The sequence below is a fragment of the Sarcophilus harrisii genome, chromosome 3 (genome assembly GCF_902635505.1).
Source record: "Sarcophilus harrisii chromosome 3, mSarHar1.11, whole genome shotgun sequence".
Classification (NCBI taxonomy): Eukaryota; Metazoa; Chordata; class Mammalia; order Dasyuromorphia; family Dasyuridae; genus Sarcophilus; species Sarcophilus harrisii.
In genome coordinates, this window is record NC_045428.1 from 63726023 (window position 1) to 63751592 (window position 25570).

The window sequence follows — 25570 nt, forward strand, 5'->3', positions numbered from 1 at the left end:
ACTCTAAATCTAATGCTATTGAAATAACAGGAGTTGTAGGAATCCTTCTGTTGCCAAAAAAGTTACAGGTTTATTAAAGAAAGGAAGGAAAATTGTGAGAAGACTCCTGAAAAGGGAAGACAATAAATGCGCCTAAATAATAGATAATACTCTCTCTTTACCTGAAAATTGTTTAATACTCTCTCCTTACAGGAAAATTGTTTAGCGTTGATTTGGTGAGGGCTTTTTTCTTTTTCTTTTTAAAATTTTCTGTTTCGATTCTTTCATTTTTATTTAGATTTAGACATATTTTAAAAGTTGCTCTGATTCTATCCGGTCTCCCGTGACTGGAGTGGATTTGGGGCTGGGGAAGGGGCCGGTGTGGAGAAGGAAAGAAGGAAACTGAGGGAAGCTTCCGAGTAAAACCAGCTGGTGGCTTTCCTTGATTTGGGGAGGCCCTCTGTCATTCTGGCCCAGTGGCTAGAGTGCTGGGCTTGGCATCTGGAAGAACAGAGCTGGAATCCTTCCATAGTTACTATCAGTGTAACCAATTCTACACAAGTCACCACCATTTTAAGCCTCTCTTTTTTCCTTTGCAAATGGGAGGAGGAGGAGGGAAATAAAAATAGTATCTGCTTTACAGAATTTCGTGAGAATTGAATTTTAAAATGCATGTTTTAAAAACCTTTCCGGGCCTTCCAAATATGAGCTACCTCTTTTACTGCAGAGTAAAATTCTGGTAACCTTGGCAAAAAGATTAATCCCCAAAGTGGACAATTCCAAAGAACTCTTTCCTTCCACCACCTCCCCCACTCCCTCCCCTTCCTCCACACAGCATCCTACAGATGAGATCTTTAGCTAGGAGCCCCCAAGTGGAATGAATATCAGGCTTCTTGGCTCCCACCCACCCCGCCCCCTAAGCTAAATCTGCTGTCTTCAAGTGCCTCCGTTTCCCTCTTTTAGTTCATTTCCTTGTTGAAAAAAGAAATTTTTGCTGTCCTAATTTCTCGACTGAGATCAATTAATTTCAACAACCATTTACGTCTGCACCAGACCCACTCTGCTAGATCTTTGAGGCTGTGAAGGCAGAATAAAATTGGTCTTTGCCTTGAAAAAGGAATTTGCATTGTTTTGGGAGGGAGTAACATGTACACCGAGAGGCAAATATATAAACTTGAGAAGAAAGAGCAATGAATAATTCAGTAACCAGGGAAGACTTCTTAAAGGAATTGGCAAGAGTTTTGCCACAAAGAAAGTTAAGGACTCAGATCCAGGTGAGGAGGGAGGGCAAGCTGGGCAAGGGGTGGGGTGACAGCCTGTGCAAAGTGAAGATGGAATGCTGAATTACAAGAAGAACCAGGCCGCCAGTTTGCCTGGAATTTAAATGTGTGAAGGGGAGAAATATGAAATAAATTTGGACAACGCTAGAGGCAGATTTACAGGATTTACACAGCAAACTGAAAAGTTTGGATTCTATCCTGTTGGCAGTAGGGAGCTACAGAACCTAGGATGAGGAAGAGTGATACGGTCAGACGCTGCATTTTAAAACTAATCTGACAGCTATACCGAGGATGTATAGGAGAATGAGGTGACTACAGGAATCTAGACCAGAGATGGTTAAATTTTAATTAAGGTGGTCATGTGAAGGTAGAATCAATCTGATTTGGCCACTTGTGGCTCGTCGTGGGAAGGAGAGAGACCGAGTAATAGATTACACTGAAGCTGGGAACCTGGATGATCTTCAACTGTAGGGAAGTAAAAGGGGGGAAATCGGGAAAGAAAGTGGAACGAGCATTTATATAGCGCCTGCGATGTGCTTTCACTTTACACATATCCCTCATTGGGTTCTCACGATTTTAAGAGATAGATGCTGTTGTCCCCATTTTATAATTGAGGCAACTGAGGCAGGCAGAGATTGAGCGACTTGCCAAGTGTCAAGCAGTTAGTGTAAATGGGGTCGCGTTTGAACTCGGGTCCTTCCCGACTCGAGATTCCGCTGCACGGCCCGGATAGAGGCTAATAAAGAACTAGGTTCGGGGTCCCGGTCTTTCACTTAAGTACGCTTGATTTAATTCTCCGGGGAAAGCCTGGGAGATAAGTAAGTACCCGATTGCCTGGTGGAAAACTTCACCCGAACGGAAGGTGAGGTAGCGGTTTATTGGGGAAAGAAGCACTAGGAGGAGTGTAGGGCGGGAAGGGGGCGTCAATCCGCCCTGCCTTTGGGGGTGGGTCCCCCCCCCCCCCCCCCCCCCGTCCTCCCCCTCCCCTCCCTCCACCACGCCCGTCTCTCCTAGCGCGGGCCCCACCTGTGCACTCGCCCTTTTAAGAAAGAGGAAATTCTTCTCAAAAACAAGCGCCCCAGCCCCGAAGCGGGTCCGGACAGCCGGACTTGGGCCGCCCGGGCGCCCGAGTTCCTCACGCACCCCCATCTCCGGCGAGGCCCGGGCCCGGGGACGCAGCAAGCCTAGCCCACGTTTCCTCTCCCCGCCCCGGGCCCGTTTTCCCGACTTGTGCGAGTGGAGGCGGGAGGCAGAAAGGGAGGAGGGAGCTGGGGGAGCCTTGAAACCGCTCAGGGATCGTCGGTAAAGAGCCACTCGGGCTCTGGGCGTAGCGCAGGGAGGGGGAGCCCAGCCAGTCCCTGGGGCTTCCCCGAACCTCCCACGTCCTGCGCCCACTCCCCCGGGTCTGGGTCCGGAGCGCCCGAGACCTTGCTGAGCCCGCGGTGGGGACTTTCCGGCCCCGGAGGGGCGGCCGTGAGGGACTTGTGGGTCGCCGCTAATGAGCCAGGCGTGGGAGTTGCGGACGTCTGGCCTTCCCCGGGGAGATGGCAAATGAGCCGGGCCCGGGAGGCAGGGCTCCGGCCCGGGCGGGAGCAGTACCCGGGGCTCCGGCCCGGGCGGGAGCAGTACCCGGGGCTCCGGCCCGGCGGGAGCAGTACCCGGGCTCCCGCCTGGAAAATGGGTACGGGGCGGGGGGGGGGGCGGCCCGGCCCCCCTCCGGGATGGGGGCGAGAAGCCCGGTGATGGGAGAGTTTGGGGAGTCCTTCCTCCTCCGGACTTCGCTGCCCCATCCTCTCATTCACTCTGTTCTGAAGTTCCAGGGCGAAGCTCCCGGGACCTGGGAGCCGGCCCCGTTCCGCCCGTAGCTTGTGTGAGGGAGCTCAGGCCGAGTTTTGCAGCAGTTGCGGGGAAGGGACTCCCGCCCTCCCCGGGCCGTAGGTTCTCAGCCGATGAGACGCCCCCTTACCCACCCCAGGCCCCCGGGTCTCAGCTGGCGGGACGCCCCTCCTCCTCTTCTGGGAGTCCGTAGAGGAAATGCTGGTGAGAAGGATGCAGCAGGACAGCGGCCCCATGGGCGATACAGCAGGTCCACGTCTAGGTTTGGGAAGAAGTGTGAGGGAAATCAGAATTGCGAGGCAGGTCCCCCGCCCCCTTAGTGCTCGGATACGTTTCCCGTCCTCCTCCCGGACTCTAGTCCCTTTCCTCTGGCATTATTTTGTGTAGAATTTCTTTGTACATCGGGGGCAAAGAGTTGCTTTGGCATTTTTTTATAAAACACTCCCCTGGCACATTATTATTATTATTTATTTTATATAAATAATAACAATAATACTTTACATTAATAATATAATCAATATACTAATCAATAATAATAATCATTTAAATTAACACTTGTATAACCACATCTCTATTATTATTATAATAATTAATGAAATAATGTTTGTATATTATTAAACACAGTAGTAGGTATTTAATAAATGTTTGTTGACTGACTGGGACCACCGTGGGCTGCTTACCTGAAGGGAGCCCTCTAAATCCTCGCTCCTGAAGCCTCAGGGAGCTCATCTTCCCCCCGCCCTCCACCGCCTCCCTGCCACCCGCCTCCCGGGCTGCCCCTTCCCACTTCACCAGGTAGAAGAAGAAGGCCAAGTAGAGCGCAGCCAGCACGGCCACCAGCCCATAGTAGGCAGGATTGGGCAGCCCCTGCAGATAAGTGACTACAAAGTAGGCGTTGATGCTGCACACCAGCCCCATGATGAGGAATGTGATGATTTTGCATATCCTGGAGAGAAATGGGAGAGATCCTCTTTATACAATTAGGGCTCCTCACCCTCCTCCCCAGGCCCCGGTGCCTCACCTGGACTAGGGCTTGGGCTGGCCAGAACAGATCTGTTCTCCCTGCCTCACTCACCCAAGGGCCTATTTAAATTAGGCAGAGAATGACCTCTGGCTAGGTTTTCGATTTTGTCTGGTATTTCCTGTATCGGGGGATATGTAGGGTCTCTGAGCCCTGGGTGGGGCAGGAGCAGGGCCATCTGGTCACAGAGCAAGCAGAGCTAGGGTCAGGAAGCCCCTCCTTACCCCCAAGGAGCTTTGTGACCCTGAGTGACCACTCAGTTTTAGCTTCCTCTTCTGTAAAATGGAGACAGTATTATCACTTCCCTCTGTGAGCTGTTGTAAGGATTAAGGGAGATGACATGTGTAGAGTGCTTTGTAAACCTCATCTTGCTATGGAAATGTTAGTTATTATTATTACTAGAGTCCTTATGACTCTGAGTGACCCCTCAGTTTTAGTTTCCTCTTCTGTAAAATGGGGACAATATTATCACTTCCCTCTATGAGCTGTTGTAAGGATTAAGTGAGACGTGTAAAGGGCTTTGTAAACCTCACTGTGCTATGGAAATGTTATTATTATTACTAGAGTCCTTATGACTCTGAGTGACTACTCAGTTTTAATTTCCTCTTCTGTAAAATGGGGATATTATCACTTCCCTCTGTGAGCTGTTGTAAAGATCAAGTGAAATCATGTGAAAAGTGCTTCGTAAACCTCACTGTGCTATGGAAATGTTAGTTGTTATTATTATAATTATTACCAGAGTCCTGATAGCACTTACAAGCCGTTGGTGAACTCCTGCATGATGGCGGGCATACTGGTGAAGGTGAGGATGGGAAGCACAGCAAAGGGGAGCTGAGGGAGAGATGGGGAAGGGCTGGTGAGTAGTGAGGGAGGGTATGAGGTGAAGAGGGGCTGAGGATTCCGGGAATGAGCCTTTTTCTGGTTTTGCTGTCCATTGAGGGAGGGAGTCAGGGGAGGGCAGAGGGAGGCAAGGAGGCAGAAGGGGATCGCCCCCCACTTCCATGAGCAAGCCATCTCTTACCAGCAGGCTCTGTAGTACATTCAGCAAGTCATTCAAACCAGACAGGTCTTGAACATCCCTGAAGATGGCCACCAGGATGGTGGGGAGGATGGCACAGGAACGGGTAAAAAGAACTCTGGCAAAACGGGACCAGCGGAGCTTCAGCAAGCCCTGGGAGGGGAGGGGAGTGAGAAATAGAAGTCTGGGACCTTGAGAGGGACTGGAGGAAATCCTGCAATCTGGTCAGGAGATTGGTTTCCATTCTAACTGTTTTCTGAGGCCCTCATTTTCCCCTTGTGTGAAGGAGAGAGAGGTGATAATCTTTCTTTGGCTCCTTCTGTTTCTCAGCAGTAAAATGAAAGGTTTCGATTAGAATCTAGATGGTCTCTAAGGTTCTTCCCAGCTCTGACATTCTCTGGCCTTCTATGGGATGGAGCTTCAGCCACGGAGATAGAGAAGTGGTGAGGGGATTCTAGAAGGGACCAGCCTGGCCTCCAGGTGAGAATATCACCCACTCTTCTTGACAAGGGATGCAGGTATCTACTCCCTCCGGACTCCTAGTAGTCGAGATCCCAACCCTTCCATCCTCCTACAAAACCTCTCCCCTCTCTATCCACGCCCACCCCAGTGGGCCCCCCATTTCCTCTTTGGGAGCTCACACACCTCCATCACAAACTGCCCAGCGTAGGTGCCCGTCATGGTGGAGCTCTGGCCGGCTGCCAGGATGCCCACAGCCCAGATGTAGAGCACAGCAGGACCGAAGAAGCAGCCAAGAATCACGCCCTAAAGAAAAAGGGGCTGCTGGGGAAAAGGGTCTGTCCAGCCTCAGTGATTCCCTTCCTCAGGCTAGCTGGTAGGTGGGTAACCCAGGACTCTACCCTCAAGACCTCAAATAGGTCTCCTCCCTTTTCCCCCTCAAAATCTAAGTGATTGATTCTATCTGGAATGGCCCCATTCAAGTCAGGAGGTTCCTGCCTGACCTTGGGAGAACTCAGGTTGAGGGAATGAGAAAGGGGGTCCTTCCTCAGCTTACCCCCTGGTAAATGTCTGCAGTCACTGGCTGGTCGTCCTTGAGAAATAAGGTATAAAAAGGGAGACTCCCATTGGCGCACACGTCGTGCTGCAGGCATGGAGACAAGGGCATATAAAGAGTCCACCCCATAACATCAGAGCTTGGTCCCCAGGGGCCACCCGACTCAACTCCCTTATTGTAAATGGCTTGTCTGGCTCAGCCCGTGTATGTGCTCTCCTATGGGCCGTGCAGACTCGGCAGGCTGGAGGACAAATCCAGTGGGAGGTGGCCAGTATTATTTGTTAAATGAGACTTGATGAAGAAATAGATACCCAAGCCAAACCAAGGAGCAACGGCTCTGAGTGCATGGGAGTAGTGGCTCAGGGTCAGAATCCTGAGACCGGGATGGGATTTAAGGGCAAAGGATCCCATGGAAACCCAAGGGAAAGGAGTCCCCAAGAACAGAAAGTGGCTGTGGGATGAGGTTCCCAGGATTGCTCACCACAGTCTGGTTGGTTTGTTGGTAGAAAACCTGGCCAAAGACCGCCATGACAAACAGATTGATGAGGAAGGAGATGAACAGAGCGATGGAAGCCTCTATCAGGAAGTACATGTTGGCTTCTTGGACTTCCTGTCTTTGGGAACGCCGAATCCCTCTGGACTGGGGAATAGGACAGGGAAAGCTTTCAGTGAGGAAGGGAGGGAGGGAGAAATCTGCTCCTCAGGGAATCCCTGAGCTGGATCCTCTTAGCTCCTTAACTCTGTCTCCATCTAGAAGTCCAAAGGTATCAATCTGTTCTTAGGTACGAAGGGGGAAGGCACAGGACAAGGTGAAGGATGGGTCGGAGCCCCATGGCTCAAAGAGAGGTTCCCAGTTCCTCCCAGTCACACCTTCATCTTCCACCCTTTGTTTCCCTCCTTCCCTCATTACTCTCACCTTGACCAGAGCAGAGTGTAAGTAAATGTTGTGGGGCATGATGATGGCTCCCACAATGCCCACTGCCTGCAGGAGCTCGGACTGACCGCAGCCTGAGCAGGAGGGCAGAAAGAGTCCCTTGAGCAGTGCCTCTTGGTCCGGCTTCGCTACCACATACTGAGGAGCAGACAAGGAAGAAGGGTCACATCACCAGGAGTCCTCCCCTCAGCTCTGGGGTGGTATCTGCCCCTCCCCACCTAGACTGAAATTTAGAAGTGGAAGGGACCTCATCTGGCTCAACTCTGTCCTTTTATAGAAAAAGAAATGAAGCTTAAAGAGAAACTGATTTATATTAGAGTCATAAAGTTTTTTAGTTCCAGACTCAGAATTTGAACACGGGTAGCCTTTCTACTACTCTCATGCCCTTCCAAGTATGGGGAGGTGGGGAATCACAGTGATGGAGTTCAGGGACATCGAGGAGGCTGGAGTGCTGCCTGTATCTTACCTCGAAGCCAAAGGTCAGAGCCATGATGGTGATGAGGAAGCCAAAGAAGGCTTCCAACTTCCTCAGCCCTTGGGGAAAGAAGGTGGAAAGAAGAGAGAGACGTTGAAGACATCACCCCCGTGCTGGTACATCTCCATTCCCAGACAGTCTCTTCCACTAGAAGTCTCTGGGCAATTAAACTCTACAACTTTCTGGTCTTGTGTCCCCACCCTTCCTATGCAGAAGTTTTAGGTAGGGTTTTCTCATAGAGTATTGACTTTGTAGTTTAAGTTGTAAACTCATAGTATCACAGAATATTATTAGAGGGGACCTAGAATGTCTCACACAGAGAGCATCTGGAACATTAAAAAAAAAAAAAAAAGCCTCAGCAATGACAAATAAATCCAAGATCTGTGTAACCTGGGAAAAATGTGTGGCTTTCCCCCCTCCCCTATTACTGCTTGGTCTTCCTCTGAAAGTCTTAGCTATCCTCCAGTATCCAAGTACTCACCGTAATTATCCAGGAAAAGGAAGAACAGGGTATCAACGATGGTGATGAGCACACCACCCCAGAGGGGAATCCTGCAACCAGATGGGTGTCAGTTGCAGGACTGAGTCCTAACCCAGATATGGGACCCAGTCTCCCTTTGAACTGGAGAACGTGGGCCCCTGGGCTTCTTAAAAGTACATGATGGAGAGAAAGAGAAATGCCACAAAGAAATACAATCAGACACATTTGACACAGAGAGACACATACAGAGGAAAAGGTAAAAGATCAGAACAGAATTTATTATGCTTCAGCTAAAAATTTTTTTTTAAATGGGGTATGGGAAGGGGAGCAGCTAGGTGGATAGAGCACCAGCTCTGAAGTCAGGAAGACCTGAGTTCAAATCTGGTCTCAGACACAACACATCCTGGCTGTGTGATCTTGGGCAAGTTACTTAACTCTAATTGCCTCAGGGGGAAAAAAAAGGGGTAGCAATTCTGATCTCAGATAAAGCAAAAGTAAAAACAGATCTTATTAAAAGAGATAAGGCAGGAAAATACATCTGGATAAAGGGTATTGTAAACAGTGAAGTAATAACAATACTAAATGTATATGCAACAAGTGGTAGAGCAGGCAAATTCCTAAAGAAGATTTTAAGCCAGTTCCAAGAAGAAATAGACAGCCAAACTATTCTAGTGGGGAATCCTCAACCTTCCCCTCTCAGAATCAGACAAATCTAACCACAAAATAAACAAGAAAGAAACTAGGGAGGTTAATAGAATCCTCAAAAACCTAGATATGATAGATCTCTGGAGAAAACTGAAAAAGGACAGAAAGGACTACACTTTTTTCTCAGAACTACATGGCCCCTATATGTATTAGGGTATAAAAATCTCAAATTAAGCACAGAAAGACAGAAATAGTAACTGCTTCCTTTTCAGATCACAATGCAATGAAAATTACACTCAATAAAGGGGCAGGGAAAGATAGACTAAAAACCAATTGGAAATTAAATAATCTAATTCTTAAAAAATGAGTGAGTCAAACAACAAATCCCAGAAACAATCCATAATTTAATCCAAGAGAATGACACTAATGAGACAACATACAACCTATGAGTTGCAACCAAAGCAGTTCTTAGGGGAAATTTTAGATCTCTAAATAGTTACATGAATAAACTAGAGAAAGAAGAGATCAATGAATTGGACATGCAACTAAAAAAAAGCCAGAAAAAGAACAAATTTAAAACTTCCAAGTAAATATCAAATTAAACATTCTGAAATTCAAAGGAGAGATTCATAAAATTGAAACTAAAAAAACTATTGAACTAATAAATAAAACTAAGAGTTAGTTTTATGAAAAAAAAAAAAAAAACCCAAAATAAATAGAGTCAAGAGAGAGGAGGACATAGCCTGGAGTTCCATCTCCATTACCATCTAGCTGTGAAGCTTGGCTCACTCAATCATTCAACAAGCATTTATTAATAAGTGTTAGGTAATAGAAATAGGAAGAGAAAAAATGAAATAAGCTCTGCCTTTAAGGAACATCCATGTTTGTAAGTAGCAGGAAAAAGACCAAGAGATAAAGATTTCAGATTAAAGAAGGGGTGGGGAATGAACGATGCAGATAATCTGTTGGAGGAGATGGGAGAAGGTGAGATCCAAGGCACATACATGCAGACAGGCTTGCCATGACAAAGAAAGGGACTCCATTTGTGTGTGTGTGTGTGTGTGTGTGTGTGTGTGTGTGTGTGTGTGTGTCAGAAACTGGAGCCAAGAAGGAGAAATTGAGAATGATGTCAGTTTGATCTTTCGAGAAGGGGAAGCTTAAAAAATAGCCTCTATTTTTCAATAAAGTAGGGGTGAAGTTCTCAGTTGAAAGGGCTGATTGGGGGAGGAAAGAAGAGGTTAGGAATAGTCTCTGGGAAGAGTAGATTACAGACTCGGAGAAGTAGAACTACTTTGCTGCCTCCCTGCCATATTGGTCTCCTGGCTATCATTCTCTCACCCGGACCTCAAACTTTGCCCTGGGATGCTGGATTTTGATGGGTAAGGTTTACCTTATCTTACTCCAAACCAGACTTCCCTATTTCCCCTAACCTTACCCTATTTCCACACCATGAAGGCTCATAACCCTCCCTACCTATCCTTTCCAACTCCCCTTTCTTTCTGTGTCATTTTCTCTCAGTAGCAGGTAACTTCCTAGAGGCCAGGTACTCTTCTATCCCCAGCACTCAGGACCTTTCATGCAGCAAGCACTTTTTAAAATACTCTATCCATCTAAAGGCCATAAATGGCTCCTCTCTTAAGATTGTTGAAACTTCTGTTGTTCTCCATTAGAATAAGAGCTCTTCGAAAGCAGGAACTGTGTTTTTGCTTTTCTTTGTTTGCCCTGACACAGTCTCCAGTTTTAAGTGCTTAGGAAAAGCTAAAACATTTCTATTAGATCTGGGTGAGAGCCCAGATGAGATGGTAGGGCACCCAGTCAATCTGGTTGAACCATTTAGCCATACATTAACAAGAACAAACGTGTTGGATGAGGAATAAGGCTTGAATGGCATCAGAACCTGGTGGGATTTAAGGAAAGAAAAGCTGAGCTGGTGAGATGGGAAAAGGAGGAAAATGAAATCTGAGTAGGGGTGATAGCCTGTGAGAATCCAGAAAAATGGAGGGATTCAAGATCCTAATGAGAGCAAGGAGTAGGGTTAAAAGGGAACAGGGAGAGAATGGATGATAGGATACAATGATCAGACTGAGGAATTTCTGGGACTTTGATGATAGAGATAGAAGCTGTGATTGATGGGAAGATTCAGTACATGACCTCCTTGCGTCACTGTGATGGAATGCAGGTCATAGGAGTTAAGACTGAAGAGTTGGGGACTGAGGGTGTCAACTCACTTAACCTTCCTGTGCCTGTTTCCTCATTTATCAAATAAAGATAATAACACCTACCCACTCTCACCAAGTTGTTAGAAAGATCAATGAGATAAGGAAGCTTAGAGAAATAATTAAAGCCTTATGTGATGGATTGTAGTGGAATAAACTTTGAATCAAAGAATCTGGATTTGAATCTTTGGGCAAGTCATTTAACTCACCTTTTGACCTCAGTTTTCTGATCTGTAAAGATAAGGCCCATTCTGGTTTTCAATCCTATCATTGTATAGTTATAAACTTGTAGTTATTACCAAGGCTTTCATTCCCCTTTCTAGTGAACAGATAGATTCATGGATAGATAGTCTGTATAGATACATGGTAGATGGATGGATAGGTAGTAAATAAGGGATGAATAAATAGATGATGGGTGGATAGACGGATAGGTAAATGATGGGTAGATGGATAGGTAGAAGATGTTGGGTAGATGGATAGATAGGCAGAGATGCTGAATAGATGGATGGTAGATGGATAGAGAGGTGGATAAATATGTATATCACTCATTTAGCACTTACTCTGCCACTTACCATGCTAAACTGGGGATCAAATGAAATCAAGAACTGCTTGCCCTCGAGGAGCTTGCTCACATGCTTTATGGGCTAGGCAATGCAGTTACTACTTCCTTACTCCCGTTTTATTGAGGAGAAGAGAATGAAAGTGGCTTGTCCAGTATTGCCCACTGAATGACTATCAGAGGGCAGAGGGAAACCCAAGTCTTTTCTGACTCAGAGAATCTGGTTCTTTCCACCACATGGAACCCTGATATTTCACAAGACATGCTAGGGTCACTACCTCCTAGCAGAGAGCAGGCTGAAGGCGATGGCTGTGCCAATGACCTCCTGCATGTCCGAACCAATGATTGCCATTTCCATGACCAGCCAGAGCAGGATCCGGGGCACCTGGAGGAAAAGAGGACTCAGAGGGGGCTCTCCCACCAGACTGGGGGCCCTCCATTGCCCCTCTCTTTCTTCTAGCTCTGGGGAGCTCCGTTTCTCCATTTGTCCCCCCATTTCTATGAGCATCTTCTTATAGAGACAAAATGATGTAGGTAGGGATTTGGAGAGAATGTGCTTAAGCAGCTCTTTCCTCTGTGTATTCCTTCAGGTGTGTCTGGCTTAAGGGAAATAAAGGGTGTATCTTTGGGCCAGGCTGGCAGGAGAAGATATTAGGTATGTTTAAAGAGGACTTGAGACCCATTCTCAATCCCTGAAATTAGTAATTTGGGATATACATTGTTCTCTCCTTTGCTTTAGCTACTCTTGAAAAGATAGAATCCAGTAAATCTTTAACAATCTAGTGTGAATTAGTATATTTGCTATCTTTTCTTCAGACAAATAAAGTGACACAAGGTCAAGACATATAAGGGATATGGAGGAAGAGAGACAATGGGACTGGGGGAGTAGAGAAGCAGAACTATGAAAAGGGGGAACAGATAGTCTAGAAAATATCTTAGTAGGGGGTGCAGGATATGGACCCCCAAGCATAACTTTGTCATAGAACAGTTGTCTTCCTGGACAAGACAGTTATGTTCCTGCTTGTTTTTTTTTTTACCCTCCCATCCCTCTACCAACAAAGTCTGATCCCTTTCTATTCTGGGATAGTCACTTTCTGTCCTTGAAATTCAGGTTCCTCATTTAATAACAACTAACATTTTTGTAGTACTTAACTCTGTCAGATGAGAGCTACTATTATCCCCATTTTGCAGATAAGGAAACTTAAGTCTAGGTTAAGTGATTTTACCAGGATTGAATTCAGATTCAGGTCTTCCTGATTCTAACACACTTCAGGGCTGACACAGCAAAACCCAGATGTCCATACTCTTTAAAATCAAGATGGCCTTGTTGGGTGCTAAGATTGTGGGTTCCTTCAGTTCTCTGCCGCCCCATTTTCTCCTCACCTTGGGGTAATACAGATGGCAGATCTCTGCCAGGTCCTTGCCGGTCACCACCCCAAGCCGGGCAGCCAGGCGCTGACATAGTAAGCCCAGAACAGTGGCCCAGAATAGAACCCACAGCAGCTGGGGAGAACACAGCAAGAGAGGAGTCTCAGCTAACAAGGAAACCACTCCCTTCCCCCCAACCTCTGTGGTACACTGCCCCACCCTGACAAGTTAGCTGGCCCCCGGGCTGAGAACTTGTCCCCCTTCCCGCTGTACTTGGGGTTCAGGAAGTGGAGGGGAGAGATGTCTTTTCTAATTCAGCCCACATGACTTCAGCACTGGATACCTGGATTTTATAGCCACTGGATTGCTGGGGAAAAGTAGGAAACTACCCCAAAGGACTCTTCTTCAGGGTACATGCTCTCCCTGGAGCAGAGAAAGTTCTGGGGTGGGGATGGGAGAGTGAATGGCAACCATGATTGCCATTGGGAGGAAGATTTAACCCACTCAGAGTGACCCTTATTCTTTCTCTGCCCCTCATTCACTTTGAATCCGGCTGTGGCTCCAGCTTGCAGGTCAGATTCTATATTTCCAGGATCCAGAAAAGCTATGCTCATGAGGAATCCTGGTCCTGTGAAGGCCCACAGCTTTCGGAAGCTGAATCTTCCCTAAGGGATAGAAAAGAAAGAGAATAGATCCTTCTTACTCCCACCCTCAGTCAGTCTGCTTCTCTACCCCTGCTCTCCTAACCAAGATGGGTTCCGTCCCCAGAAGCCAATCCTAGAGTTCTCTTACTTACAACTGGTGGCCTGACCCTCTCTACAGTCAGGCCATCCATCACCCCACTCTCCAGGAAGAACAACAAGAGGTTTCAAAGAGAGATCTTAGAGATTGCCTTTCAAAGCCATCCCCTTATTCCAGTTCTCTCATTTTACAGATGAGGAAGCTAATGTCAAGAGAAAATCAATAATGAAAAATCAAGTTATATAAAATGTAATAATATATTATCAATAGTATATATATATTATATTATATATATAACATATATATATATATCAATATATATATCAATATGTATATATATCAATATATATATATAATAACCGAATGTTCCACAGAGAGTGGATTCAGACATAGGTCCCTTGACTCCATTAGAATGCATTCACTAGATTCCAAGATCCTTGAAGGTGAGGGATTGGGCAGTTTTTGCCTTTCTTTGCATCCCCTGGGCCACATAGCAAGTGGTTAATAAATACTTGTTGACTGAATGAGTGTGAACCATTACTTTTCCCTCTACAGCAAGTCTGATAGTAGGACTCCCTTGCACAGTGTCCTTGCCTCCCCTATTAGACTGTTAGTCCCATGAGAACAAGGGCTCCCCAACGCTTAAGAAGGTGTTCTGTGGGTGTTTCTCAAGCGTTTGTGGATGGGAATGGAATCACCCATTCTTGTATCTCCCACGTGCCCCAATTAGCACCTCTTCCTGACTTTATCCATTAATCCAGCCGCATCCTGTAGAGAGCTTTAGGGTGACTGTGCATGTGGTTGGTAAGGGGAGAATAAGGGAGCCAGAGGATTAAGTGGATAGGTCTAAGGATTTGCTGAATCACTCATGGACCCTATCACATGCTTCCTGCCCTGACCATCACATCTGAGTAACTCTGACAAAACCCATCTGTCCTGACAAGGCAGATTTTCTTGGACTCTTAGTACTGCCTTTACACACATAAGGAAGTGGGCATCTTTAGGGTTTCCCGTTTTTCCTTTCCATCTTGTCCTGCTAGACTACTACTATTAATAACAGCTCACATTTGTCTGTTGCTTTACAGTTTATGTTTTACTTTGCTTACAAGTGAGGCATTTTCATGCAATGAAAAGAGCATCCTGGATCATGGTCCTGTCCGACACCAACTGTGTGATCCTGGTTATTTCCCCCCTCCACAGATGGGTGCTTTAATTTCTCTGAGCCTCAGTCTGCCCAGCTCTAAAATGGAACTGATAATGTTTGCCCTCAGAGAGTTGTTGTAAAATCAGATGGAATGATCTGTGTCTGCTGCTTTGTAAGCTTAGCTTTAGAAATGTCAATTATTATCATCTGTTTTTAGCCTGTGAGACAAGAAATGAGAGAAGGGAACAAGCATTTATTAATTACCTACTTAACATACTGTGCTAAACTCTTAGCCAAGTGTCTTCACAGCAACCCTGGAATTAGTTAAGGTAACTATGGGTGTTTAAGTTTAATTGACTTGCTCCAGGGTCATACAGCTACTAAGTGTCAGTTAATTTGAACTCAGGTCTTCCTGACTGCAGAAGGAAAAAGGAAAAAAGGAAGTAAAACATAGATGATCTCCATTTTTCAAAGGAGGAAACTGAGACTTTGGGTATTGCTTTGTTATACTCTGGCCCCCTACATCCCTACTCTATTTCCTATAATTTACTTCCCTTACACTCTCTGAGCTGATTTCATCATGAGATTCATCTTCTCAGCTTCTAAGTTAGTAGGGGAAACTGAGTGAAATTATTCCCCTTCAACCTCTTCTGCCATCTGCAAAACCCAGGTTCAACTTATCCCTGAGGAGAGCTAGCATTGAAGATGCTGAACAAGCGGGAGATAATGGGAGTAGTTGCTCTCTGAGCACTCTTGAGTCACACAACCTCAGTGAAGTTTTGTGTGGGAAGAACAAGGGTTTTGGAGTAGCTTCAACTCCCACTGTGACCTTTGACCAACTGCTTTCACTCTCAGAAGTTCAGTTCTCACACTAATAAGGATGGAAGAATAAGATTACTTCAAGGGTTCTTAACCTAGAGTCTATGAACTTGTATTTTTAAAATAATATATTTTTATAAAAGTATTTTGATATACTTGTTTCCTTTGTAATTCTATGCATTTTGTTTCATGCATTAAAAATCTGAGAAGGGAGAGTACCCTTTATGAGACTGTCAGAGAGGTCTAAGGCATTGAAAAATATTAAGAATCCTCGATTTAAAGATTTTTATGGTCCATTCCCATTCTATGACTCCAAAAGAAGAAACTACAAGGGAGAAAGCTTTGCTCCATCCATTTGGGGACTTAGATGCCAGGATATCATAATAGTCAGTCAATAAGCATTTTAAGTTGTTACTATGGGCCAGATCTGAAGATTCAAAATTGGCTCCATCCTAAGGACATAATACATGGTACTATCCCCTCATCTCCACCACAATGCCCAATGGCTCCCAGAAACCTACTGGTTTCGTGTCCGGAATTGAGATCTTCTCATTTAAGTAAGTTGATATTGGCATTTCATGGTGCAGCCCTGGTGGGTTTGGAGAGTTGATGGAGCCATAGATTCTTCGACTTGAATCCCTAGAGTCCTTGTTACCTGGGAGGAATCATGAAACAATTATCATGATTGAGGAAAGTATTTTTTTTTCTTTCCCTCTCTTTCTTTTCATTTTTTTTTTATTTAATAGCCTTTTATTTACAGTATATATGCATGGGTAACTTTACAGCATTAACAATTGCCAAACCTCTTGTTCCAATTTTTCACCTCTTACCCCCCCACCCCCTCTCCTAGATGGCAGGATGACCAGTAGATGTTAAATATATTAAAATATAAATTAGATACACAATAAGTATACATGACCAAAACGTTATTGTGCTGTACAAAAAGAATCAGACTCTGAAATATTGTACAATTAGCTTGTGAAAGAAATCAAAAATGCAGGTGTGCATAAATATAGGGATTGGAAATTCAATGTAATGGTTTTTAGTCATCTCCCAGAGTTCTTTTTCTGGGCATAGCTGGTTCAGTTCATTACTGCTCCATTGGAAATGATTTGGTTGATCTCGTTGCTGAGGAGGGCCTGGTCCATCAGAACTGGTCATCATCTAGTATTGTTGTTGAAGTATATAATGATCTCCTGGTCCTGCTCATTTCACTCAGCATCAGTTCGTGTAAGTCTCTCCAGGCCTTTCTGAAATCATCCTGTTGGTCATTTCTTACAGAACAGTAATATTCCAATATTCATATACCACAATTTATTCAGCCATTCTCCAACTGATGGACATCCATTCAGTTTCCAGTTTTTAGCCACTACAAAAAGGGCTGCCACAAACATTCGTGCACATACAGGGCCCTTTCTCTTCTTTATAATCTCTTTGGGATATAAGCCCAGTAGTAACACTGCTGGATCAAAGGGTATGCACAGTTTGATAACTTTTTGAGCATAGTGAGGAAAGTATTTTAAAGTCAGCCTTTCTGTCTTCTTCCCTACCCCCTCTTATTTTCTAAGCATCACTCTGTTCCCCACCACACACCTATCTGTCCAGATACTAAAGGGATCTTCCTCCACCACAATATAAGCTTACCTCTTAATAAAAAAGGGGAAAGGACACCTGTGTACAAAAATGTTCATTGCAACTCTTTTTGTAATGGCAAGAAACTAGAAGCTGAGTGGATGCCCATCAGTTGGAGAAAGGCTGAACAAGTTATGGTATGTGAATGTTATGGAATATTATTGTTCTGTAAGAAATTATGGTGTTCAGAAAAGCCTGGAAAGACCTACATGAACTGATGCTGAGTGAGGTAAGAAGAACCAGGAGAACATTGTAACTAATAACAAGAAGATTATGTGATGATCAATTGGGATGTTCTTGGCTCTTTTCAACAATGAGATGATTCAAGGCAATTCCAATAGACTTAGGATGGAAAGTGCCATCTGCTTCCAGAGAGAGAACTATGGAGAATATAGATCAAAGCATAGTATTTTTACCTTTTTGTTTGTTTTTTTTCTTTCTCATAGTTTTCTTCCTTTTGGTCTGATTTTTCTTGCACAATATAACAAATATGGAAATATGTTTAAAAAGATTATACATAGTTTGCCTATATCAGATTGCTTGCTTCTTGGGGAGGGAGGAGATAATGGAGAGAGGGAAAAAAGTTAGAACACAATTATCAAAATGAATGCTGAAAATTCTCTTTATATGTATTTGGAAAAATAAAATACTATAAAAAATAATCTTACCTCTTCTGATCCTCTTTACCTAAAAGAAACTGAGGCATAGAACTGCTCTTCTAGTTATGTGGCCACATTTACAATAGGTTAGGCTACAGATATAGCCACAGATATATACATTATACATATAAAGACACACACACACACACATATATATATATATATATACACACACACATACACACATATTATATGCAAGGAAACATTTTATATATGTGATGAAAGCATGAGGAATCAAGGTTTGGGCTCTCAAACTCAAAGTTTGTCCCCTAATTTTTGTGCCTGTCACCCCACATCTCATATATCCTATTCAACACCACAGAGGAGTTCCCTCAACGAGGACAGAGCATTAGGAAGAGTCTATAATTATAAGGGGAGAGATGAGACCTCAGAATGATATGAGACCAGAGACTGGTGTGTCCCTACCCCATCCTGACAGTTAAAACAGAATTCTTGCCCTGTTCCTTTTAGGACTTACTAGTTTATATATGAAAATAGAACAAAATAGGGGGGAAAAGTGAAATTTTTTGGGTTCCAAAGAAATAGTCCTTAGTCTTGTTTGTAGAAATTGATCCTGGAACAGGAAATAGGGGAGGCTAGAGGGGCTTGGTGTGCAGGTAAGATTCACAAGAGGAATCCTTTGATGCTCCTAATCTTCCCCAACCTCATCCCTCTATCCCTCCAGAATACTCACCATTGGCCATTGGGACCTTCCTCTCCATGTTAGATGGCTTCTGGATCCCAGGACTATTTCACTAATTCCTTGGTTCTACAAGCAACTGTGTGGTGTGTGCCTGTGTACCCATCTCCTTTTTGTACCCACCCAGATCAAGAGTTGGTTGGCTTTCACTAATTCTTTTACATCATTACCCTGAACATACATACACACATTGTGAAATTACAAAAAGGCAGAAGTGACTTCTCTTGGAGCGGAAACCAGAGTAGTCACTCATATTTGGTTTTCCAGCCCACTTACCCATCCATTATGACTTTTTCCCCAAAGCTGAGACTAGCTATTTCTGTAAGAATATACAATTGCATACACATATAACCTATATAAGATTGCTTGCGAGTATGAGGAGGGAAAAGGTATGGGAGAGAGGGAGAAAAAAAATTGGAGTTCAAAATCTTACAAAAATCAAAGTTGAAAATCATCTTTACATGTAATTGGGAAAATAATATACTATTAAAATAAAATTTTTAAAAATGCAAAAAAAGAAAGAAAATACCAGTGTACACTTCTTTATGATGGCAAGGGTGCATATTTTTTTCTGTTTTTTTTTTTTTTTTCCCAGAGCCATCTTGGTACCAGAGGCTGGCTTGTTTCACCTTTGTAAAATTTCTGTTCCTTTTCTTTCTTTCTTTCTTCCTTCTCTCCTTTCTCCCTCTTTTCCTTCCTTCCTTTTCTTTCTTTCTTCAGTTGCTCTCTTTATTTTTCTTTTCCTTTTTAAACTGAATTTAATGTTGTTAATGAACAAAAATCTATTTCCCCCCCTCTTTCACTAGTTCTCCTTGGGGGGGGGGAAGCATTTGTAACATTTGTATTTGTATGCATAATCAAGTTTAACAAATTCTCATTTTGACCATGTTCAAAAAAATGTCTCAATCTGCACTGCAAGTTCATAACCTTTGTCAAGAGCTTCATCACTGGTCCTCTGGGATCATCAGAATTCTTGTCTTTTTCAAAGTTATTTGTCTTACATTGTTATTGTATAAATTATTCAAGTTCTATTCATTGAAATCTGCATCAATTCATAACATATTTCCAGATTTCTCTGAAACTGTCTCTTTTATCATTTTTGATAGCACAATAGTATTCTTTCCCTCTCTCTGTCTCTCCCTTTCTTCCCAATCTCAATTTCTCCCTCTCTCTCTCTCTCTCTCTCTCTCTCTCTCTCTCTCTCTCACTTTTCCTTCTTTCTCTTTTAAAAATGTATTACTCTTTTGTTTCCACATTATCTTCATTTCTGAATATGCTCCTTTTCTTCACCTGTCCACCAAACTTTCCCTTGTGACAAATAACTTAATTTTTGTCTTTTTAAAAATTATATCGTCTTTTAAAAAGCCAGTCCTTTATGGTTATAATTTCATTTCTTTCCCCCTACACCTGCACATCATCATGCCTCTAATAAAAGCAATTAAGCAAACCCAGCCCCCAGCAGTGCCAGCCCTCATGACACATTTGTAATATCACCGCCTCCTCCCCTAACATGTCCAAAAAGAGAAAGGGAATATGATTCAACATTTGTTCTCTAGGACCAAAATCCTTTGCTCCCTTTTTAGCACCTTTCCCTCCATTTCCCAAGTTAGTTTGGGTTTGAGATAGACTTCCTTTATTTGGCAACTACTTAGGATCATAGGGCTTACCCACTTTCTTCCCATTTGGGACAGAAGAAAACTGAAGCCTTAAAAGGGAAGGAAGTAGAGTCCCTGTCATGAAGCAAGTTAGTGACAGAGTCAGGGAGAGAATCCAGGATTCCTGATTCCCCACCCAATGAAACCCAGATCCTACTTCCCATTCGATCAGCAACTTGTTATGTGACAACCATTCTGGTTCAGACTCTTTGCTAGTAAAAGGGACTAGAGCAGGTGATTTCTTCCAATGTTAATATCCAATGAGTTTATAAATCAAGGAGAGGAGGAAGGGAAAGATACAGGTCCAGGAGAGAGGGCACTAGTTCATTTTCTGCCCCTTTTCTCCCTCACTTGGAGATTTTATTAGGAAAAAAAATGTATGGAGGTAGAAGTATTGGTGAAAGGGGGATTTCTCTAAATAATTAAAAAAATGAGGCAGTATTTATGATAATAGGAAAATTCTTTCTAGTCACTTCTTCTCCAGCCTCCATTTCAATTGGGCCATCCTTGGGACCTTGGGTTTAGATCAGTGGGATCCCCTGTACATCTTGCCTCAGATAGACTACTGGCTGTCATCCTTAAAGGCTGCCAGAAAGGTACCCTTAATTGTACTTCCTATCTCTAGCTCTGAAAAAAGTAAATAATCCACACTATTACTGAAAAGGATATGTCAATCATTTACAACTCCTGCTTTCCCACTCCAGAACATCTCTCCCTATCCACCATTCCCCTAATAATGTCATCTTTCCCTAAATTCAGAACCAAGAAAAACAACTTATACAGTAGCAACTCGGTAAAAGGAAACAACTTTCAAAGGCAAAAACTCTTAACCAAATTTCAGAGGACCAATGATGGATCAAGTATGTTACCTACCTCCAGACAGAAAAGTGATGGATTCAAGGTTCAGAAAGAGATACTTCTGGATATGGCCAATGGACACATTTGTTTGTTTGTTTGTTTTTACCAAGTATATTTTTCCCTCAGTTGGTAGAGAAAGAAAAAAATAAACTTTTCATATTGAAAAAATAAAATAATTTTTAAAAATGTTTCTTGAAGAAAAAGACACTTGTTTGCTTGTATTTGTATCCCCAGCACTTAGTACACTGTTTGGCATATGGTAAGTGCTCAATAAGTGCTTTTTTATACATTCATCAAAGCAGCCTAAGACCTTACAGATTATCTTTAAAGATCCCACCTGACATATTAGACACAAGAAATAGCTTCTTCCTAAAAATAGTCTTTGGTTTTTGGTTTAAGGCCCTCCTACTCTCTATTCTTCCATTCCCAAACTCCTGTCCTTCCTCCCCTTTAAAAAATATATGCCCTTGAGTCTCTCTATAATATAATATATTATTATAATAATATAATAGCTTTGATTTCTTCATCTGAAAACTGTTTATATCTTTTGTAGAATGACTTATATTCTTATTAATTTGACTCCGTTCTTTATATATTTGAGAAATGAGACCTTTATTAGAGATAGTTGCTGTAAAAATGGTTTCCCAGGTCTGCTTTCCTTCCTTTTAATCTTGGTTGTAGTTGGCTTTCTTTGGCAAAATACTTTTAATTTAATAGAATCAAAATTGTCCATTTTATATATTCTATTATTCTCTATCTCTTTTGGAGCATAAATCCTTCCCTTATCCATACATCTGATAGGTAAACTATTCCATGTTTCCCTAATTTGTTTATAGTATCAACCTTTATGTCTATAACATGTATCCATTTTGGCCTTATATTGGTGTATAGTATAAAATGTTGCCATATAGTTTTCCAGTTTTTTTGTTAAATAGTGAGTTCTTGTCCCAAAAGCTTGGATCTTTGTGTTTATAAAATACTGCATTAACCACCCTATTTATTAGCCTGTGTAATTGCTTTTACTAATGTTGTCCTATTGTGACCAGATTTTTTTTTAATTTTAGTCTTTCATAATCCTACCAACAATAATGATGACAATAATGGTTAACATTTCTATAATGTTTTAAGATTTGAAAAAGGCTCAAAATGGGTACATGATTTGGGTGTAAATCATGATACCATAAGCAAATTAGGAGAGCAAAGGATACTTTACATATTAGATCTTTGGAGAAGGGAGGGGTTGATGACCAAAGAAGAACTAGAGAACATCATGAAATACAAAAAAGACAATTTTGATTACATTAAATTAAATTTTTTTTTAACACAAACAAAAATAACACAAAGATTAAAAGGGAAGTACGAAGCTGGGGAAATTTTTTTTTTTTTACAATCAATGTTTTTGATAAAGGCATCATTTCTAAAATATATAAAGAATTGTGTCATTCCCCAGTTGATAAATGGCCAAAGGATATGGACAATTTTCAGATGATGAAATTAAAGACATCTATAGACATGAAAAAATGCTCTAAATCACTATCAATCAGAGAAATGCAAATTAAGACAACTCTTGGGTACCATCTCATACCTTTCACATTGGCTAAAATGACAGGAAAAGATAATGATAAATGTTGGAGGGGATGTGGAAAAACTGGAATACTAATGCATTGTTGGTGGAGTTGTGAAATTGTCCAAGCACTCTAGAGAATAGTTTAGAACTATATCCAAAGGGCTTTAAAACTGTGTACACACACACACACACAAAGAGTACACACAGTACTCTTTGATCCAGCAGTGCTACTATTGGGTCTGTAGCCCAAAGAAATCATAAAGGAAGGAAGAGAACTCCCATGTGCAGAAATGTTCATTTTGTTGTTGTTGTTGTGGCAAAGAATGGGAAAATGAGTAGATGCCCTTCTGTTGGGGAATGGCTGAATAAGTTGTGGTATGTGAAAGTAATGGAATATTATTGTTCTATAAAAAATGATGAACAAGCTGATTTTAGAAAGGCCTGGAAAGATTCACACAAATTGATGCTGAGCAAAACAAACAGAATTAGGAATACATTGTACATAGTAACAGCAAGATTGTGCAATGATCAATTATGAAAGACTTGGTTCTTCTCAGCAATTCAGTGAACACAATAAACTTTGTACAGAAAAGGTCATCTGCATTCAGAGAAAGAACTATGGAGACTGAATGTAAATTAACACAGGCTATTTCAATTTTTTTTCTTTTTTTTCTCTCTCATGATTTTCCCATTTTATTCTGATTTTTCTTTCCCAACAAAATTCATAATTTTTTTTAAAATTTATGTACATGAATAATCAGAAAATAATTAAACAAAAAAAGATTTGGAAAGGGCTTTATAAATGTTATCTTTTTATTCTCAAAACAATTCATAAGGTAAGTCCTATTAGCCTCATTTTACATTTAAGAATATTGAAGAAGAGATTAATCTACTTGCACTGGGGCACAGAGTTAATAAGTGTCTGGACTGAATTTGAACTCAGGTCTTCCAGATTCCAGATCTTGAACTCTATCCTTTACACCACTTACCTACCACTCTGGTAGGGATGGAATTATTGGAGAAATTGTTATGGAATCCTTTTCTCCATGTGGTGAGAGTGGAAAGTGTGCAGGGTAAAGGGTTACAAATTTATCCAGGTCTATCTACCTATCTTCCTTTTTCTGCTCTGGGCCATAGGAATGCTCTGCCCCCTTTATTGTCTTCCTCTATAATTCTTACTCCTTCTCTCATTTGGATGAATTGTGCCTTTTCATTCTCAGGACGAAAAAATGGAATTGGAGGTTTTTTTTTTCCTTTTTTTCTTTTTTAAAAACAATATCTTTTTATTTTTCCCAATTCATGCAAAGTAGTTTTCAATAATCACCCTTGTAAAACCTTGTGTATCATTTTTTTCTCCCTCTCTCTTCCTCTCCCCTCTCCCATAGATAGCAAGTAATCCAATATAGGTTAAACATGTGCAATTTTAAACATAGTTCCATATTTATCATGCTGCATAAGAGAAATCAGATTAAAAGGGGAAAAAAAGGAAAAGCAAATAAACAAACAACAATTTTTAAAAGGTGAAAATATGATGCTGTTATCCACATTCAGTCTCCATAGCCCTTTCTCTGGCTGCAGATGGTTCTCTCTATCACATGTCTATTGGAATTGCCTTGAATCACCTCACTGTTGAAAATAGCCACATCCATCACAATTGATCATCACATAATCTTGTTATATTGTGTAAATGTTCTCTTGGTTCTACTCACTTCACTTAGCATCAGTTCATGTAAGTCTCCCCAGGCCTCTTTGAAATCATCCTGTTGATCATTTTTTATAGCACAATAATATTCTATAACATTCATATATCATAATTTATTCAGCCACTGATGGGCATCCGCTCAGTTTCCAGTTCCTTGCCACTACACAAAGGGCTGTGACAAACATTTTTGCACATGTGGGTCCTTTTCCCGGTTTTTTATGATCTCTTTGGAATATAGACCAAGTACTAAGTGCTGGATATACAAAGACAGGTAAAAGTCACTGTCCTTGGGGAGCTCACAATTGAATTAGGGAGACAACAAAAATATGTACACAGTGTCTTTATACAGGATAAGTAGGAAATAATTAACAGAAGGAAGATACTAGAAGTGAGAGGGATTGAGAAAAGCTTCCTCTAAAAGGTAAGATTTTAGTTGGGATTTGAAGAAAGCCAGAAAAAGACAATGGCCATAGTTAAGAAATAGGGTGTCTTGTTTGAGAAATACAAGGATGCCAGATGGAAAAGTACATTTCAGAGAGTGTAAGACTAGAAAGGTGGGAGTTCAGAATCAGATTATAAAGGACCTTAAATGTGAAACAGGATTTTGTATTTGGTCCTGGAAGCAAAAGGGAGTTGATAGAATTTATTGAGTATGAGCAACATGCTCAGATCTGAGCTTTAGGAAAGTCACTTTGGTGACAAAATGGAGGATAGATTGTAATGGGGAGAGACTTGAGGCAGGCAGAACAACCAACAGGCTATTGTAAGAATCCAGACATGAGTTGATGAGGCTCTATAGTATAGTGATGGCAATGTCACAGGACAGAAGATTCAAGAAATGTTGCAAAAGTGAAATCATATTTGCAAAAGTAAAATCAACTAATCCTGTTCATTGTTTTCCTAATTTCAAACCATTTTTGTATTTCTAGTATAAATTAAACTTATTAATAATATATGATATTTAAGTAAATTGTTATAATGTGGCAGGATTTTATTTTTAAAATTTGAATAGGCATAAAGAATGAAATTATTAATAAATTAGAGGAACATAGGATAGTTTACCTCTCAGACCTGTGGAAGGGGAAGGTCTTTATGACCAAAGCAGAACTAGAGATCATTACTGATCACAAAATAGAAAATTTCGATTATACCAAACTGAAAAGTTTTTGTACAAACAAAACTAATGCAGACAAGATTAGAAGGGAAGCAATAAACTGGGAAAATATTTTTACAGTCAAAGGTTCTGATAAAGGCCTCATTTCCAAA

The 25570-nt window shown here is 42.0% G+C and overlaps 1 protein-coding gene across 1 annotated transcript; it reads right to left on the bottom strand.

Annotated features, from left to right (window-relative positions):
• Positions 1 to 50: 50 nt before the first annotated feature.
• SLC11A1 (solute carrier family 11 member 1) lies at positions 51 to 18701 on the bottom strand. Its single transcript, XM_003765935.4, has 15 exons — positions 18517 to 18701; positions 16053 to 16186; positions 13370 to 13492; positions 12843 to 12962; positions 11738 to 11844; positions 8040 to 8110; positions 7550 to 7617; positions 7066 to 7221; positions 6631 to 6789; positions 6150 to 6236; positions 5780 to 5899; positions 5138 to 5287; positions 4874 to 4947; positions 3888 to 4041; positions 51 to 3353 (listed from the first exon to the last, which is right to left on the bottom strand). The coding sequence occupies exons 1-15, from the start codon at positions 18542 to 18544 to the stop codon at positions 3246 to 3248; spliced, it is 1659 nt and encodes a 552-aa protein (XP_003765983.1). The 5' UTR covers positions 18545 to 18701; the 3' UTR covers positions 51 to 3245.
• Positions 18702 to 25570: the final 6869 nt, after the last annotated feature.